The sequence below is a fragment of the Danio rerio genome, chromosome 12 (assembly GCF_052040795.2).
Source record: "Danio rerio strain M-AB ecotype USA chromosome 12, GRCz13ab, whole genome shotgun sequence".
Classification (NCBI taxonomy): Eukaryota; Metazoa; Chordata; class Actinopteri; order Cypriniformes; family Danionidae; genus Danio; species Danio rerio.
The window spans coordinates 9,412,501-9,431,049 of record NC_141032.1 but is presented as its reverse complement, the minus strand read 5'-3'; the positions used below and the strand labels follow the sequence as shown (position 1 = coordinate 9,431,049).

The 18,549-nt window shown below is 36.0% G+C and overlaps 1 protein-coding gene and 1 long non-coding RNA gene across 5 annotated transcripts in view; both read right to left on the bottom strand.

Moving 5' to 3' along the window:
• The window catches only part of LOC147834393 (uncharacterized), a 529,770-nt gene that overhangs the window by 109,945 nt on the left and 401,276 nt on the right, over window positions 1–18,549 (bottom strand). The gene's annotated exons all lie outside the window — the stretch shown is intronic.
• reep3b (receptor accessory protein 3b) overlaps window positions 1–18,549 on the bottom strand; it is a 56,068-nt gene that overhangs the window by 37,414 nt on the left and 105 nt on the right. For both annotated transcript variants that reach the window (XR_015503315.1, NM_200161.1), the window contains 1 exon segment: window positions 18,357–18,549. This exon segment is cut by the window's right edge. Coding sequence is in view for 1 of the 2 variants with exons in the window: in NM_200161.1 (NP_956455.1) it covers window positions 18,357–18,388 (32 nt within the window). In the remaining variant the exon portion in view is untranslated.

Sequence of the window (18,549 nt, the reverse complement as noted above, 5' to 3'; positions counted from 1 at the left end):
AAATTCACGAGTTAAATAGCGTTGTTGAAGATTTGAATAAAAAATATTTGTGTAAATATTGCAGTTGCAGGAATACAGAGGTATTTTTTGCAAGTTTTGCTGAGCCTAGGAAAGATTGGCTGTCAGCTCGGCTTTGACTTTGTCTTCTGATTGAATGACAGGTTGTAATGCTGCTGCCTTTTTCTTAAAAAGATACAGTGGAAGAAAAGGACTGAACATGGAAACTGGAAAGCCTAATTTAACCCAATGTGTGAAGTTGTGGACGTATAGCAGGAGCAAATACAAGCACCAGATGTGTGTCTATATAAATTAATATATTTAATAATTTTTTTTTTTAAATACCGATCATTTAACGCGCTTTGCACCACTCTCTCTCTTATGCTGCCTGATCTGTCTGGTTTTCAACTAGGTCCGCTAAATGACGTCATGGGGGCGGGTACTTTCATTTTTACTGCTACAGTCGCTCACCTCTGCTCGTGTTCAAAAGATCGGCGCGGTTTTTCACATGGCAGTCTTTTACGTCCTTCATAAATGTTGAGATCGAGTTTATCGACTTGATGAGGGAATGTCTTGACAATCCACACAGACATGACTCAGTCAAGCAGGTCGTACACCAGAAGCGCCGCGACACGGTGTGCACATGACAGTTTCTACTATACTATCACACACCAAACGCGCACATTCGCAAGATTTTTAACATGAAACTAATCAGATGGTGCTCTGTGGGCCGGCTGAAATATGAACTGCTTCGTGAATTGGGCTGGGCGGCGCCGTTGTGTGTATAGAAACCGGTTTAGAATTCTAAAATACATGGCACTACGTGGTGCTGCGCGGCGCATCGCCGAGAGGCACTTCTGGTGTGCTTCCTGCTTCATAGAGTGAACCAGAGCGCATTGGTGCCATTATAATGTTTTAAATTTTATTTTATTTTTTAATTCGCGATTTCTTGATTTGATTCAAAATTAAATGGTCTTACAACGCAAATTCGAATTAATCGAAAAAAACGGAAAAATCGTCCAGCCCTAGCTGCTCAGCAACATGGACACCTCCCAATGGTGTTAAAAGCGTCACATACAGGTATAATTCACCCCAAAATGTCCTTTCTGTCTTCATGTAATGATGTATTAATGGCCACGAAATCACATGTGAGCTGACACACTAACTGTTTACAACAGAGAGGACGAGCGCATGCACGCCATTAATGAAGGCTACTTTAGTGCAACAAACTCTAGTGCAATTCAATCGAACTAAATACGGCAGGTGTAAAAGCACCTTAAACAAAAAAAAAATGTGATTCTTATTTTAGCCAGAATCATGCGGTCCTAATATGAATACAATTTCACCAGGTGACACAAAAAAATAATTATACAAATTAAGTATTCTACTTGTGCACGTTTTCTCGCCTCACGAATAATGGCATGAAAAAACCTATTGAACAGTACATCATAACCAGTTGGTCTGTAACTAAACCGAAACAGAGTTGTCTTCATTTGCATCAAAAATCACCATTGAAACAATTAATTTTTAAACCTTTAGAGCAGGGGTCACCAATTTTGTTCCTGGAGGTCCGGTGCCCTGCAGGGTTTAGCTCCAACTTGCCTCAACACACCGGCCTGGGTGATTCAAGTATACCTAGTAAGACCCTGATTAGCTTGTTCAGGTGTGTTTGATTAGGGTTGGAGCTAAAATCTGCAGGACACCGGCCCTCTAGGAACAAGTTTGGTGATCCCTGCCCTAGAGTAACAACATTCATTTACAGCAGTAAATAAAGCATTTATAAAATGTATCTTGAAAACAATTAAGTCCCAAACATGAAAACCAAAGGACCAAAGAAATAATCAACAATTATTTAGTATAATTCCTCCAGGTGATCTGGTTTCCCCCACAAGTCCAAAGACATGTGCTATATATATAGGCGAATTGGGTAAGCTAAATTGTCAGTAGTGTATGTGTGTGTGAATGATGGTGTATGGATGTTTTGCAGTAATGGGTTGCAGTTGGAAGGGCATCCGCTACATAAAACATATGCTGGACAAGTTGGCGGTTCATCTCGCTGTGGTGACCTCAGATAATTAATAAAGGAACTAAGCCGAAAAGAAAATGAATGAATGAATGTATATAATTCCCCAAAAAAATCTTGTTCACAGACCTGCTTCATCTATATATAGATAATACCTGAAATAACAGATTCATTTTAATTAAATTGATAATTGATAAATAATTATAAGTAACAATTTGATTTAAAAATGTATATTAAAATTCAACTCATTATTAATCAAGGTTTCAATGATCAAATTTGTGCAGTGTATGTGTCCAGCACACACAATTACAAAGTTCTCCCTGTTGCACACAGTCCTCATTCAAGGATCCACCTTGGCAGCAGTTTATTTTCCTGTTTCCATAGAAACAGCAGAGGCACCAGGCTGTAACAATGGTGTTGGGCTCCACACATCTCTCAACCCTTCCCCCTTCCGCTTTCTCCCCTGAGCACTGTAATTTACAGATCTGTTACTCGCATTCACACGGCTCTGTCTGCCTAATAACTAGTATTTTTCTTTCATTGGACGATTGTTTTAATCAGCGCCAAATGAGGAAATTCAACTACAACGTTGCTCAGCAAATTACCAGGCTGTCTGTAGACTTCAGGTTTTTTCCCACAGTACAATTCTCGTCCGAAGACGATGAAGAAACACCACATAATCCGCTAAAATTAATGTTTTAACCAAACAGCAATTCTCAAGGAGAAAGACATTTGTTTTTGTTTTTTCAATACTGAAACAGAAGAAACCACGCTGTAAAAATCCTGGGTTCTAAACATTTGATTTGTGTTTGACAACATGAAGAAATTAAGTTGACTTGCTTCTACAAGTTTTAGTGGATTTAACATGAAACATTTAAGTTTACCCACAAAAAAACTTAAAGAATTGTGTTGTTTCAGCTCATTTTAATTAGGTACATTTTAATCAGGCTCATCCCAAGTCTACATTTCGGGGGACAGCAAAATACGTAACCGGAGATACGACTGCTCGCATTTTTTTTCTGCAAATCCACCAGTCCGTTGTGTATGCTTTTTGATTAAATCCACCAGAGGGCGCAATAATCACTTTAGCCGAGCAGGTAAGCTTGCTGTCGCCTGACCAAACAATCCACCCACCGTCTTCCCTAAACCCAACCGATAGTGTTTTTAAAAGCAATCTAAAAAAAGAAAAGCAGTCACGGCTGCATGATTTCATCCCGTTTTCAGCCTGTTGTTTTTGTTTTTTTGCCTTATGTGGTTTCTGAAACCGTTCTTTTCCAGAATCAAACCCTGTCATGCCGGCCAAATTCGCTCCGCTACTTGGCAAACACCGGTAAAGACATCGGAGAAAGCAGTCAGCGCGAAAAGGAACAGAAGGCGGCAGCGGCATCATACCGCCCCGTAGCATTCATTTTAAAGACGAAACGCAGCCAGACGTACCTTTAGCTACATAATTTGTGCTCATCAGAAATGTAAACAGGGGTACATATCAACAACAAGCCTGTGTGCAACAAACAGCAAACATCTTTTTTTTGAGTGCATATCAGGTCACATGATTACAAACAATCAGAATTGTGTGGATTTTTAGCCTTCATTTATTCCGTCAAAAGAACCGGATTCTGATTGCTATAAACAATCCTTTGGGATTTGGTGGAAGAGGAGATTCGCATCATGGATTTCCAGCTGACAAATCTGCAGCAACTGTGTGATGCTATCATGTCAATATGGACCAAAATCTCTGAGGAATAATTCCAGCACCTTGTTGAACCTATACCACAAAGGATTAACGCAGTTCTAAAGGCAAAAGGGGGTTTAACCCAGTACTTGTAAGGTGTACCTAATAAAGTGGCCGGGGAGTGTATATTATCTCAAAACAAACTTTTATTTTTGATGCGAATAATTTTTGCCCAGCACTACAAATAATGTAAAATAACAATATTATTACATATATCACAAAAAAAACTAAATCAAATGTGTTAATGGCATATACTTATTTACTCACAATTAAAGTTAAATCTGTACAACTTTTATAACAAATATTTAAAAATATATATAATTTGTACAATTAGCTAAACCATTTCAAAACGATAAGACATAAAACCCTAAAAATTGACAGAAACTTGCAAATAGTTTATTTAAATCAAATGTGTGGCTTTATAGATTCATTTTTAATAGAATAAACTACGCTACTCTCATCAACGCAAAACACACAGTTTGGTCTTATCACCGACAAGCCAACAGCTCTGCGCATTTTTAGATATCAGCCACGTAAATTACTGCTGACTCACTTGTTATTCAGTTTACATAGAAATCTGATATATTTCTCCAAGAAGACTACAGAAACATGTCTGGCTGTATAAATAATTAAATATGCATAAGGGAATGTATAAAAAGGGCATCCTCTCTTTTCCAGTATGGAAAAAGCTGATCATACAGTATGAAATACTCCTTATAAATAATGCAAAATACAGCAAATTCAAAAAATGCAAAAAGTCAAACTCGCTGTCTGAGAGAAAAGAACGGAATGGCAGGAATAATGTCTGCAGTTTATTTACTCTTGTTAATAACATAGACATCTCTGTGGTGAAAACATCCAAAAAGCATTATTCCAATAAAACATTTGTTTATATTTGTTTTTATTTTTCAGTCATTGCAACACAGAAAGGTGTTTGCCCCGCACTTATGTGTAACGTAAATTTAGACAAGGTTGACTGTGATTGGTCACAAACACAGCAGTTTGTGTGGGTATTTTTGCATTAAATAGTCACAAAAATTAACAAACATTTACATTTTCCGGTGTGAAAACTGCATACAAAATCTTATTGTTAATTTAAGCACTTTCAAGCACTTTTCAACAAACCAAGCCAATTTTTCCAGGTTTTTGCAGGACTTGAATTACTACAAGCCAAATTCAAGCACTTTAAGCACCTTGTGTGAACCCTGTTCTTTATAACTTGAATGCACTACTGAATCTGAGAGATTGATTATCTGTAGGCTACAGAACAGTCATCTGAAACGTTATCATACAGTGTTATGCCTGGATTTCATAACTAGCCTTGCATTTACTAACACAGACTATATTTGAAATATTAGGAAGTAATTAGCTTTTTCTCCTGTAGAAAAACAACACAAGAACAATGTTTAGAGGCTGAATGGATTACAACTAGGCTTGGGCGGTATCCAAATTTTGATATCGTCAAACCTCCTCCCTATTTTACCTCGGTATCTGGTATTACCGTGCATGATAAAAAAATTATGACATAAGGCTTAGACAGCGTCACCAAACTGTTGGCTTGTGCCTAAACCATACAGAAACTGAATACAGTATATGCGACCTTAGGTTCGCGGTCACTTGTTTGTAGGGGTGTCATGATTTTGATTTTTAATCGAAATCGTTCGAAATTTATGCTCAATTTCGATTATCGAATCAAAAAATAGAATCGACGATGCTGCCACGCCCCCATGTCACGTCAGCTTGGCTTGCCAAGCGGGAAAAAAACAGGCTTGTTGAAGTGCTTGTTAAACTGCAGAAGCAGGAGACCCGTCCACAGAGCTTAAACCCTCTCCTCTTTCAATGAAGTCGCCGGTGTGTAAGCATTTTGGATTTCCAGTGAGTTATGTTGACAACGTTCGTGTTGTCGACAAAAAAAACACAGTTTTGCAAGCTCTGCTATGTACGTATTACGTACGGTTCGTCCGATAGACAACACCGGCATTGCGATCCTCCGCCCGCCCCCGCTGCAAATCCGCTCGCGAAAAGTACACACTCAGGCCCTGTTTACACTGTCTTTGTTTTTAAATGGCATTTTAGAACGACAACGATTTGACATCCACAGTGGCGTGTAGCATTTCTGAGCAGCCCTCCTTCCTCTCTACCTCTGATAATGCCCATCACGTGACCACACAGACACAGACGCACTCACAGCCATGCGCTCGAGAGAGCAGGTCCAGGCAGTCAGAGGACTGCTTCAATCATTCACTCACTTGTACTTAGTCATTTTGGCGAACACCTCAGATACCATTGGCTGGTTCCTGTTGGTTGTGCCTCTTTTTTACCGACGCCATTATAACGACACAGATCACTGCCTATTCACGAGTCCCGCAGAAAAAAGTGATTGACAGGTGGTAATTATGTGTGTATCTTGCCTTTATTCATTTACTGTATGATTTGGTTATGGGTAAAACAAAGACCATGCAGGTCAGGTAGTTTAAACGGTAGGCTACAAATAATGAATTGGTCATTAATTGATTAATTATTCATAATCGAAAATCGAATCGAATCGTGCCTTTAGAATCGAAAATGTAATCGAATCGAGGATTTGGAGGATCGTGACACCTTTACTTGTTTGTCTTGTTCGTATTAGAGATCTGCGCTGGACACTCTCTCATTCACACACACACGTGCACACACACACGCATGAACGCACGCACGCACAGAAAGAGAGAGAGAGAGATGCTCGCTTGCTCGGGAGTGACCTTGTTAGATCCCGTGCCCACTCTCTTTCAAATTACACCAGAGTTACCGATCGCTCCCGCGATTTATTCGGAAATTTATTCCCGCACCACAAGAAATCTGGTCGGGTCCCACCGCTCCTGTGGTACAGCAGCGGCAATGCAAAGCTCTACTTCGTATTTATCACGTCACCCTTCTTGTTCGGTCGAAACCGGAAATACTGCCAAACTGCAGGTCACTTGGTGCACGACTCGCCATCTTACCTTACCTCTCTCTGCTCCACACTGTCCTGTGATGGCAATCACGCATACACATTTGTAGTCATTAAACAAATAATATTTAATACTTAATAGTCTTCTATATAAGTGCATATTTTTTTATAATGGTATAATGGTATTACTATTGAAATTGACACAGATGCTATTTTTAGATACCGCGGAAAACCATATTACTGCCCAAGCCTAATAACAACAGTGTTTTTAAAAGACTAAACGCTTTATCGATATAGTACACACAACCGAGCACATGTGGTCAGAACACAAACAAATCGAAGGTAATGAAGTAATAAGCGTTTCTCCCAAAGAAAAGCCAGTCTAAACAAAATGCTAGCAGGCATCTGTAGCTCCACTGATGCTCTACCTCTTTGCCCTTGTTTGGTTACCCCCAGTTAGAGTGATGACCTGTGAACAAAATGGTGCCAGTTTGCCACGCACACTTGTAGCTTAATTTGCACGCTTAAGAAACCTATGGGTGACGTCACAGATACTACGTCCATATTTTGTACAGTCTATGGCTGAAATACAAGAAAAGTTGTGGCTAAATTAAGCCTAAAAGTCACCCCAGAGTGGATAAAAACAGCACACAAGGATTAATGTGTCGCAAACCAATTATAATGCTAGAAACAAGCTTAATGTCTCACATTCTGTAACCATAGAGTTAAAAATGGCTAACATTACTGTCAAAGTTCTCCAGTTCAACAGTAAAATAGTGGATTTACCCACAACTGTCACATCACTTGCAATAAAAGCATTATTAATGTGCCAAGTCATTGCATGGCAACCACAAACTAAACTCTCCTTTGTGTAGAACCTAACAAACGCCTCTAAATAACAGGTTATTCGCCTATTTGCTCGTTTTCAACACATCCCGCTCTACCAGTTGTTTCTTTCACTGCAGGGTATGTACTGTAAGATCGGCCCGGCCCTGACAGTGTGCAATAAAGCCATAAAATCTGCTCAACTTGTTGGTTTAGCAATCACTTCGCTGCAAGGCTTTGATTCTCCTCACTGTCTGCCCGAGGCCTCCTCCTCCCACAACCGAACCTGCGCGGCCCCTACCAAACACAAATAAATGTGCTGCACATCGGTCTTTCATTGTTTTCGCGACACAGAGTTGGTCTTCCTCCAGTGGGCCCCTGGAGGAAACGGGACCTGCACAGAGTGGTCTTGAAAGTATTTTGGTGAAGCGGGGTATCGTTCTCAGGGTGCGCAGCTGAAAAAATACAATCTGCAGACGGGCCTTGACACTCAGGTTTAGGTCAACTTTGAATTTCCTGCTAAAAAAACGGAAAGGCAGCGCTCACTCTGTTGCTTCAAACCAGATGCTAAGAGGCTCCTAAAGCACATAAGATTCACATTTTAGGATTGAAAGGTATTTTTGCACAAAAAAGCCTGACGTTAGGTTTGTTTTTGTCAATCTGAATGACTTTAATCTGATTACAGATCTGAATACATGTATGCTAAACATTGTAATCTGATTTAAATATTACTTTATATGCGTTTTATAAATATTCTACTATTAACTTAATAATAAGCTATTAACTATCCGCTTGTTAAGGGATGACGTATTGGTGACGTATGTAATACTGTTTCCGGGTCCAAGCCGCCATTCATTTGAGTTGAGAAATCATTCGTTTATGATCACTTTTTATTCATATCACGCATTAAAGTTCATTTTATATAAAGTTGTAGTGTACACAACAATCTCTGGGCTAAAAGTTCTAAAAAAAAATTAATTACTTTCTGGCCATTGGATATTAGGCATGGACAGATATATTGCGATCGTGATTTTCGAAAGTATTAAATCGCTTTGTAAACGTTTATAATTATCATTTCACGAGTCTCCCTATACAGTTAAATGGAGCGCTTGGACCCGGAAGCCACTTCGCGTGATGTCACACTTAACAAGCGGATTAAAACTTTTGCATTTAAGTAAGTTTAGTTTTAACATTAATTTAAAAAGTATCTTTTTGTATTTTTAAAGGTCCCACGAAATTAAACTAAAGTTTGTTAGAGGTAAGTATTAGTATTATTGGTTTTTAGGATGTCTATAAGCTAGTGTGCTCCAAAACAGTGACAAAATTCGTAACTAGAAGATATAACCATGTAAACGCTTGTAATTTGTCACTTCTGCCCAAATGGATCAAAGTTTTTTGATTCATGTCAATTTATGCTTCAGTTTCTCATCACATCATAACCAATCAAACGCTCTCTACATTAAGCCCCGCCCCCTTCAAGAAGCATCACATTTGCTATTCATTTGATACACTTGAGCTAAACCAATCCCACTGACAGAGCTGTGATAAAAGAAAACACTATTGGCTCTTTTTAAAAAGGGGGGAGGAGCTACACCATGTCCCACTCTCTCTTCATGATTCGGTTGAGATTATGTCAAACATCAAATAAAACTGCATTTTTCAAAGCACTTGACAGGAACTTTAAGCAGGCTATAGTGTCTGAAAATATATATTTTTTTAAATTACAAACTCGCATTAAATATGTAAACCTTTTAATAGCCTTGAATGTTTCAATAAGTTCAAAATTTCAATGTTATTATTGCACTTTATTTTATTTTAATAACATTATTTTTAGAGTTTATTTAAACTTATTTAGGTTACAGCTAATTTCACCAGTAAAGTGCTTAATTATGCAGCCTAATGAATATAGTCAGCGGTTTAACATGCTTTATCAAGTATTTATCAACATTTGGGCAAGATAATGTATGTTAACATTGCACAACGCATGCAGGGCTCAAAATTGTGACCATTTTGGTTGCATATGCACCCAAAATCTAATCTATGCTACCTCAGAAAATACATTAAAAAAACGCATTTATGCGACTGCACATAATGGTTGTAGTGTGACCTGTTTTGATTTTTTTCTAAAAACGTGCTGAATCGCTCTTCATGTCGATCTTATATAGGTTGTTTTCAATCACGTGGTTCTAGTGATTCACGAAATTCAGATTAAGGGCAGGAAGTAAAAACTGAATGGGAGACAAAGAGGAAATATCGTATTTTTGCGATTTATACCATATTTCAAAGGAGATGTAAATAGAAAATAACCACATATGTTAGGCATGATCCTTATATCATGATGAGGGCCGAGATAATTACTTGAATTAAACTGTCGTAGCAATTATATTGTTGCTGTGGTACGACATAACTGTAGTAATTCACAATTTATTCAATAGGTTGTTTTCAAATGACGTCATTGATGATGCGAAAGACTCAGATGATTCTTCTACATAGGAATCCCTATCAGAACATCAAAATGTGTCTGCTTTATGTTGTTTATCATTGTTTAAATCGGCCAAAATAAGAAATGCAAAACAGCTTTTATAGACTTCCTAAAAGTTTTTGCTCATAGAGGGGGGAAAGTTCAAGAAACTGGCTGAAACACAAGAAAAGGCGGCATGTGATAAACATTCATTCAATACCTCCATGTGTACAAACTTTTGGACTGCTGTCAAACAAGCGCGATCATTTCTTTGACAGCACCAATAAAGATGATATGCAGGCCTTGCTATGTGTATAAATACATTAAGGAGTTATATAAAAATACAAACATCACCACACGCATACAAAAAAAATCTGTCTTGTTTTGTGTCTTTACTGGCGTAAACAACTGTAACTTTAACGTCTATATGTGCTGCAGCGGTGACTGTTTGCTGATGGTAAACGTTCATCGACAGTACAAAAATAAAAAGCAACGCTTGCAACAAAACTAGACTGTTATTATTGTGGAGCACATTTTCCCTTACAAAAATAAATAAATAATAATGTAGACTAGACCAGGGGTTCTCAACTGGTTTGGCCATGGGACCCACATTTTTACATAGTCAACAAGCCGCGACCCAAATTTTTAGGAACTATAATACAATTTTAGGAATTATAATTAATTTGTATTTATGTGTTAACATACACAAGTAGTTACAGATAAATCATAAGAAAACCACCAAGACTTACAAATAAACAATATTTTACTGCTGTCATTTACCAAAATGGATCAAATTTTAGAAATATTACAAAATAAAAACGACAAATACTGTAAACAGTGGTTAGGGTAAGGATAGGTTCAGTTACCATGAACGAAACTGTTAATAAAACATGTTGTCTGGTTCCTAAATGTCGTTTTAATTTAGAAGGTTTCATGCTCTCTTGTGATAGCACCGCACGACTTATGACACGCTAAGGCTTTAAGTATTTTTTGCCGTTAATATATGTAAATCCATACTTTACATATTCGGGGTCGCACTTGCGCTTTGACATATTTGTTGCTATAATTAAATAAAATTTTACATGTCAAACAGTAGGGTTGTCGTGCACGCATTTCAAAATAAATTGCAAAATAAGTTTAAAATTAAACTTTTGATGTTTGTTGCGACCCACTGAAAATGTTCCCGCGACCCACCAGTTGAGAAACACTGGACTAGACTATGCGTCCACTCTTTTGCATGCTTTCATCTGTTATTTCGTGATGTCTGGAAGATATCCACAAGGGGGAAAAAATATAGTAATTTATAACAAACATGTTTTTGAAGCACATAGTAAAGTGTATAATGTGTACAACTCTTTGTTAATGGATGCTAAAGAATACTGTAGCATGGTAAACTGATAAACTGTAATAAATACTGTAACAGTGTAAACCGTAGTGCAATGTGATGGTGTATAATTAATGTAGAGAACTTAAGCCTACTGAATAATTTGTTTTTTACTACAGTTGTGTTGTACCACAGCAACAATATAATTACTACACCGTTTAATTCAAATAATTATCTATAGTATATGCTTTCAAACACTTTAGTATTTATTTTTTCATGTAATGTAATAGCTTATACATTTCGTATACCACCTCGATGATATATTTTAGTTCAGTAGTAAACTCGGCCCTCTTCATGATATAAATATAATGTGCAACGTATGTGATTTTCTATTTATATCTTCTTCGAAATATGGTATAAATCGCAAAAATACAGACTTTCCTCTATGTCTCCAATTCAGCTTTTTACTTCCTGCCCTCCATCTGAATTTCACCACAACCATGTGATTGAAAACAACTAATAAGCTTCAGTTTTCTATGCTATAATTATACACCATCACAATGCACCACAGTTTACACTAATGTTACAGCATTACAGTTTATCAGTTTACTATGCTACAGTTTTCTGTACAGAGGAGCTGTCAAAAGTTGGCATTTCTTTTTTGGTCTGTCGATGAACCTACCATCAACAAACATTCACCGCTGAACCACATCTCGATGTTCACGTTATGGTTGTTTACAGCCCTGATGTTGATGCATAAACAGTGCGGTGAACTTTCTGAACAAAGAAAAGTAGAACCTGTTCTCAGAGGGCGAGTTATAAACTGACATGACGTTAACAAATATTTCTACACTGTCTCCTCCTCAGTAAAAACACTTACATGCAAGTACTATTTAAACTGCATTTTAAAAAATATATAAATGTTTTGGGTGTTTTTTATACATGCTTTATATTTAAAAAAGACAAAGCTGGCAAACAAAACAGCCATAAAAGCATCCACGAACTCCACAGGATCCATTCAAACAGACGACGTGGTCTTGATTTCTCATCACCGTGCCATGAGCTTACAGTTATTGTCCTATATTTGAACTTCTACACCGTATCTGCTGTAAAGTCCTAACCACAGAATTATAACCTTAAAGTAGCAAGGTGGACTGTAATTGGTACTTGCTGCTTTTATGACTGACTATGTCTCTTCCTAACTGCATGCACGCTGTATGGGACCACGTTGCAAAATGTGTCTTGCCCACAAAGTAAACCAAAATGATACTCTTTCTGCTGTTTGCAAATCAGCTGCTACCAAACAAGGACATTCACATCAATCATTCAAATCTGTCCAAGCCTAAAAACAAATGTGCTCTATATACCAGTCGACTCATTTGAATTATTTTTATGTGTTAAATGTAATTGAATATCTGTTTTTTATGTGTATAGTAATTATGATTATTTATTATTAAATAGTCAATCCTTTCAGGATTTTGCCAGTCCAGTAGGTCTTTAGAAAAATAACAGAAATTTGCATTTTTTTTTTACAGCAGATTACAAGTACTAAAGTAAATAATGCCATAGATTTTGAGAAAAGCCATCACAAAATCTGTCATTTTAGTTAAGATATTAAAGTCCCTGAAATGTCCTTGAGAAACTGATTAGTTTCATTAATTAGGTCCTGTTTACATTAATACGTTTTCATTTTAAAACGAACACGATCTATGTCCACACTGGCTATCATCAAGTGTTTCTGAAAAGCTCTCCGTCCACACTACACCGCTGAAAATGCACATCACGTGACCATACACGCACTCTGGCATGCGATGAAAGCTGATTCAGGGTATTCTCGCATCTGAGCTCCAGGCAGTCAGCGGGAGCTCTGAGCAAACCTGCCCCGCTAAGAGCAGCCAAACATCGGCCAGTCCATACCGAACCTGCCGCTGGATCTCATCTCTTTGTAGTTGTTAAACATAATCTAGCACGTTTAACCGATTACTTGCCTTTATCTTCTATATTGTATAAAATGATTAGGCTTTCTACTTTTATAATTAATATATTAAAATTATAGCTTACTGATTATTATATTCAGCAAAAGAGACGGCTATTTGGTATTTCACAATGCATTTGCTGTGATAATCTTTATTGTGAACATATAGCCTGACATTAAGCAAATATTGCCAAAACCACACTGTGAGCCTATTGTTTAATATTTTTCAATGAAAATTAAAGGATGAAGTTATTTGTTGTAAATTGGCATACGGTAAAAATGACGGTCATGTAAATATGTACATGATGCCTTACCATTTTTGATGTCTGTTATGTTTCAGTTGTTATTATAAATATAAAAATTCTGCCTGCCTGCCTGCCTGCCTGCCTGCCTGCCTATCTATCTATCTATCTATCTATCTATCTATCTATCTATCTATCTATCTATCTATCTATCTATCTATCTATCTATCTATCTATCTATCTATCTATCTATCTATCTATCTATCTATCTATCTATCTATCTATCTACCAAGGATATTTGAAGATATTTGAACAAGAATGCCATATAGCTACAGCTGTCAATCTGTCTTTCTGTCTGTTTGTCTGTCTTTCCCTCCGTCTATCTATCTAGTTTGTCTATCTATCTATCTAGTTTGTCTATCTATCTATCTATCTATCTATCTATCTATCTATCTATCTATCTATCTATCTATCTATCTATCTATCTATCTATCTATCTATCTATCTATCTATCTATCTATCTATCTATCTATCTACCAAGGATATTTGAAGATATTTGAACAAGAATGCCATATAGCTACAGCTGTCAATCTGTCTTTCTGTCTGTTTGTCTGTCTTTCCCTCCGTCTATCTATCTAGTTTGTCTATCTATCTATCTAGTTTGTCTATCTATCTATCTATCTATCTATCTATCTATCTATCTATCTATCTATCTATCTATCTATCTACCAAGGATATTTGAAGATATTTGAACAAGAATGCCATATAGCTACAGCTACAGCTGTCAATCTGTCTTTCTGTCTGTTTGTCTGTCTTTCCCTCCGTCTATCTATCTAGTTTGTCTATCTATCTATCTATCTATCTATCTATCTATCTATCTATCTATCTATCTATCTATCTATCTATCTATCTATCTATCTATCTATCTATCTATCTATCTATCTATCTATCTATCTATCTATCTTTCTATCTATCTATCTATCTATCTATCTACCAAGGATATTTGAAGATATTTGAACAAGAATGCCATATAGCTACAGCTGCTAAATATACATTTTCACATGAAAACAAAGAACTTGTGAAGTGCAAACAGTTTCTGAATTACTATATAACACTTTATGTCAATTAAAATACTTGATTACAATCTTACACACAGCATTTCATTTAGGGGAATGACATGAATTGTGGTCTCTCTTTAGAAAATATAGCTAATTTGATAGTTTTACAGCTTCGAGTAATTAAACATCTGAGGTCTTAAGCATCTTATTTTCTCTTTGTGTTTAAATTAAATGTTGGATAATAATAATAATAATAATAATGGGGCTTTGTATAGCTAGCAGAAGGTAATTATTTTATTCATCTATCCTTTCTTTCACCTGTAATACGTGTATGTCTCTTATAAAAATTTAAAGAGACAGTGCTTTTTGTCATGTTTTCTTTTTATTGTTAGGATAGTGAAATGTAGCCAGGGTTAACGACGTTATAAAAGTACACTGCCATTACATTTGAAGATTTACCCACCGTGTCTTCACGTCCTCAGGAGTTTGTTATAAACTTGTAAAGTCTGAACTTAAAAGAAAAGGATGCAAGTCTGTACTTGATATTGAGAAAAAAAACCAATCAGGAAGCGTGAATGTCGGCAGCCATGCCTCTGTTTTCAGATGTCTCTGTTTTCCCCCATCCACACTGATACAAAGTGTTTTAACACAAAGTGTGTAAGCATTTGCAAAACACTCTGTTTTTGGGGCTCGAAAACTCCAGGGCAGTGTGGACGGAAGGAGTTTTTAAAACTAAAATGCATTCGTGTAAACAGGGACTTAGTGTTTTACTTCATTTTAAAACAGTCATCAACTAATCACTCTGTACTTATTATTAAAGATTGATTTTTATTAATACTACTTATATTATGTCATTAAACTTGAGCAAAATTCAATCTAAATGAATTCAAATATATTGTTCATTGTTTCTTTGGTGACATACATACAAACTTCTTTGGATTGTCAACTGCATTTAAAGGGGACTTATTAGGTATCTTGCTTTTTTTGCTGTAAAGTCACCGGCATTATAAGAATGTCAGCTCAAAATACCTCACATATTATTTATTATACCATATGCACATTTTTGAGAAGAAGCAAAAATATATGACTTTACATCACATGTTTTGAATACTCTCATGTGACAGTGCAGTTTGTCATTATGAAAGTTTGTCCGTATGCATTTTATGGCATTGCCAGTTTTAATTCATGATGTACTACTGAAGCACACAATGAAAGATGCTGTTAGATTGCACATGATGAGGGAATATTAAAGTCCTCTTTAGCATCTTATTGCACATTAACGATCAAATACTGGGTTAAATAAAAAAAACGAAAAATTGCATTAAGTTGGCTATGTATGCAAATGTACACATCAGAGAAAGTCCAAGACAAGTAGATTTATTTTTGATGGGAAGTAAAAGAATACTATGTTTTTTTTTATTTTGACTAATATTTTCTTGCTGTACTTTTTGTTGAACAAAGTAATCACAGTGGAAAATGTAGCACTTCACAAGTCAAGTAGGTTTATTGCCATTCCGCTACATGTGTGAACATACAGTGGAATGAAACGTCATGTCTTGCAGGACCACAGTGCTACATAAATAAACAGTCATAAATATAAACACAACACTGCACAAAACAGCTATTTTAAACATATACATAACTAACATACCAGAGCGGTAATTTAACTATACTGTACATATACTATAAATACTTACTTTACTATAAATACTATACACAAAACCTAAAGTGCGCAAAACACGGATTTAGGTTGAAGAAAACAAGAAGTGCAACATGATTGTGTGGCACATTCATTGTTTTCTTTATTTAGTCCTTGTAAGATGGAGTTTAACTAGTGTCCAATGCATATAGAGAAAAGTGGGTTTTTATACCAATACCACTTGTACTGGTAATGATTCTCCAAGACATACATAATGCCAGTCATTAGCTGAATTTATTAATGAAACATAAGAAGGTTGAAAAGAAAATACTGTAATGGTCAGCAATTACTATCTAATGAAAGAAATAGTAGCATTTGATCATATTTTTGCTCACATTTTATAGCAGTTTCAATGTCCACATTTTAGAAGTAAAGCTTATTAAACTTTGCAATTGGGCTGCAATATTATGGACAAAAACTAACATTGTGATGTTTAGTTTGTCTGCGATATATATTGCAATGTGAACATAATTTCACAAGATGATCTATAACTCTATTTGGAATGAATTCATCATTTTACATTGATTGGGATATTTTATACAAAATATATGCATAAAAGACAATAAAATTAAACAGATACAAATTAATTTTATGGTTTTCAGTGGAATCTAACAGTACTGAGGTACAGATATTCAATAATAATAATAATAATAATAATAATAATATATAAAATAACACTTTATAATGTATTGTCTTTATTGTATAAGTAAATACAAATAATTTTGCTTTATATACCCCTTTTATAACCTCTTGGCTTTAGTTTGCTTAAATCTTACAGTCACAGGTCTTAAAAACACATTCATCTTTCACTCTATTTTAGAGTTAAACCTTACAACAATCACAGCTTGAAATTGCTCATCCTACGATGTAACTATTGCAGATTCACACATTGCGATATCGAAAGTGAAACGATATATTGTGAGCCCTACTTTGTAAGACTCGTAAGATTGTTTGTTTTGGGTTTGTTTTTATTTGTTTAAACTGTTTGAAATGCTATATTTTACACAATTTAATACTGATGGATGCAAATAGCTGAATAATTACGTGAAGGTTACATAACCAAGTTACCAAACCTGTAAACACTGTTGCTTCCTGATGGGAAGAGCATTGTTGGGACGCAATTAATTTTGATGCAATATAGTTTGACAGATATAACGTCAAAAAACTGTTAAAGTAGAAAACTGTAAAAGATGTAGTGTAAATAAGGGTTAAATTATTTGATGTAAAAATAAAAAAGTGCATAATACAGACATACTTTTTGTATCCCAAGAGCTAAGAAAGTGTTTCTATATGTGTCCAGGCCTGTAGAATGACATCAGCCAATAGTTAGCATAAGAAAGAGGGAAAGTTCAGAGATATGAGTCAGAACCTAATGACAGGTCCACCTAACCTAAAAGCATTGAGGTAAAGTTGGTTTTATATTCACACATTCAGACTTTCTCCTTAATAATATAATATAAAAAGTATTATTTACAAATTCTAAAGAATGAAATCACTTTAGCAGTCAGTGACAATTCAAGTGCTTCACTGTTCAAAGTCAATCAAATAGTTCTGATGTTGTTTTGAAGTCATATTACATTTGATTTCCGACCGATTATTCAAAGTACCATGGTAAACAATATAGGGAGTGTGTTACACTGAACGAATGTGCAAATATAAAACCATCTTTACCACAGTCCCAAAAGCCTCAACAAAAAATATTCGTACATGTACAGGCGTCAACACAAACTTTCATCTGGCAGATCCACGGCTTTATGAATATTTTTAATACAGACACAATAACCTGCGATAAAGCAGCCCAGCCGTGATGGCAAACTAGGCACCACGCGCACACGCACTGACTGCTGTATCAAGCTCTTATCTTCAAAACAAGGACATTTCTCAAAAGTCGCGTTAGAAACACTAAATCGCTTAAAATTAGAGCAAATATAAACTCTACGGGGTCAAAAACATAACGTCACTTTAAAAACATCCAATGTGAAATTTTCAGTACATGGATGCTAATAGGCTAACCAGTAAAAAGAAACGCCTAATTAAACAACCAAACTTCAAAAACACTACATGTGTGTAAAAAATGAGGATTAAACTTACACAACAGATCTTGATATCATCCAGGACACCATATTTTCCGCAGGATAGATCCGAGCAGAGAAAGATTCTAGCTAGGCTAACCTTATTTACAACTTCAGTGTCCAACTTCAAACGAGGACAAACACTAACCGTCTCCCGATAGCCTCCGTTCGCTCATTAATCGATGTTAGACAAAAACATCTCGTTTGAAACT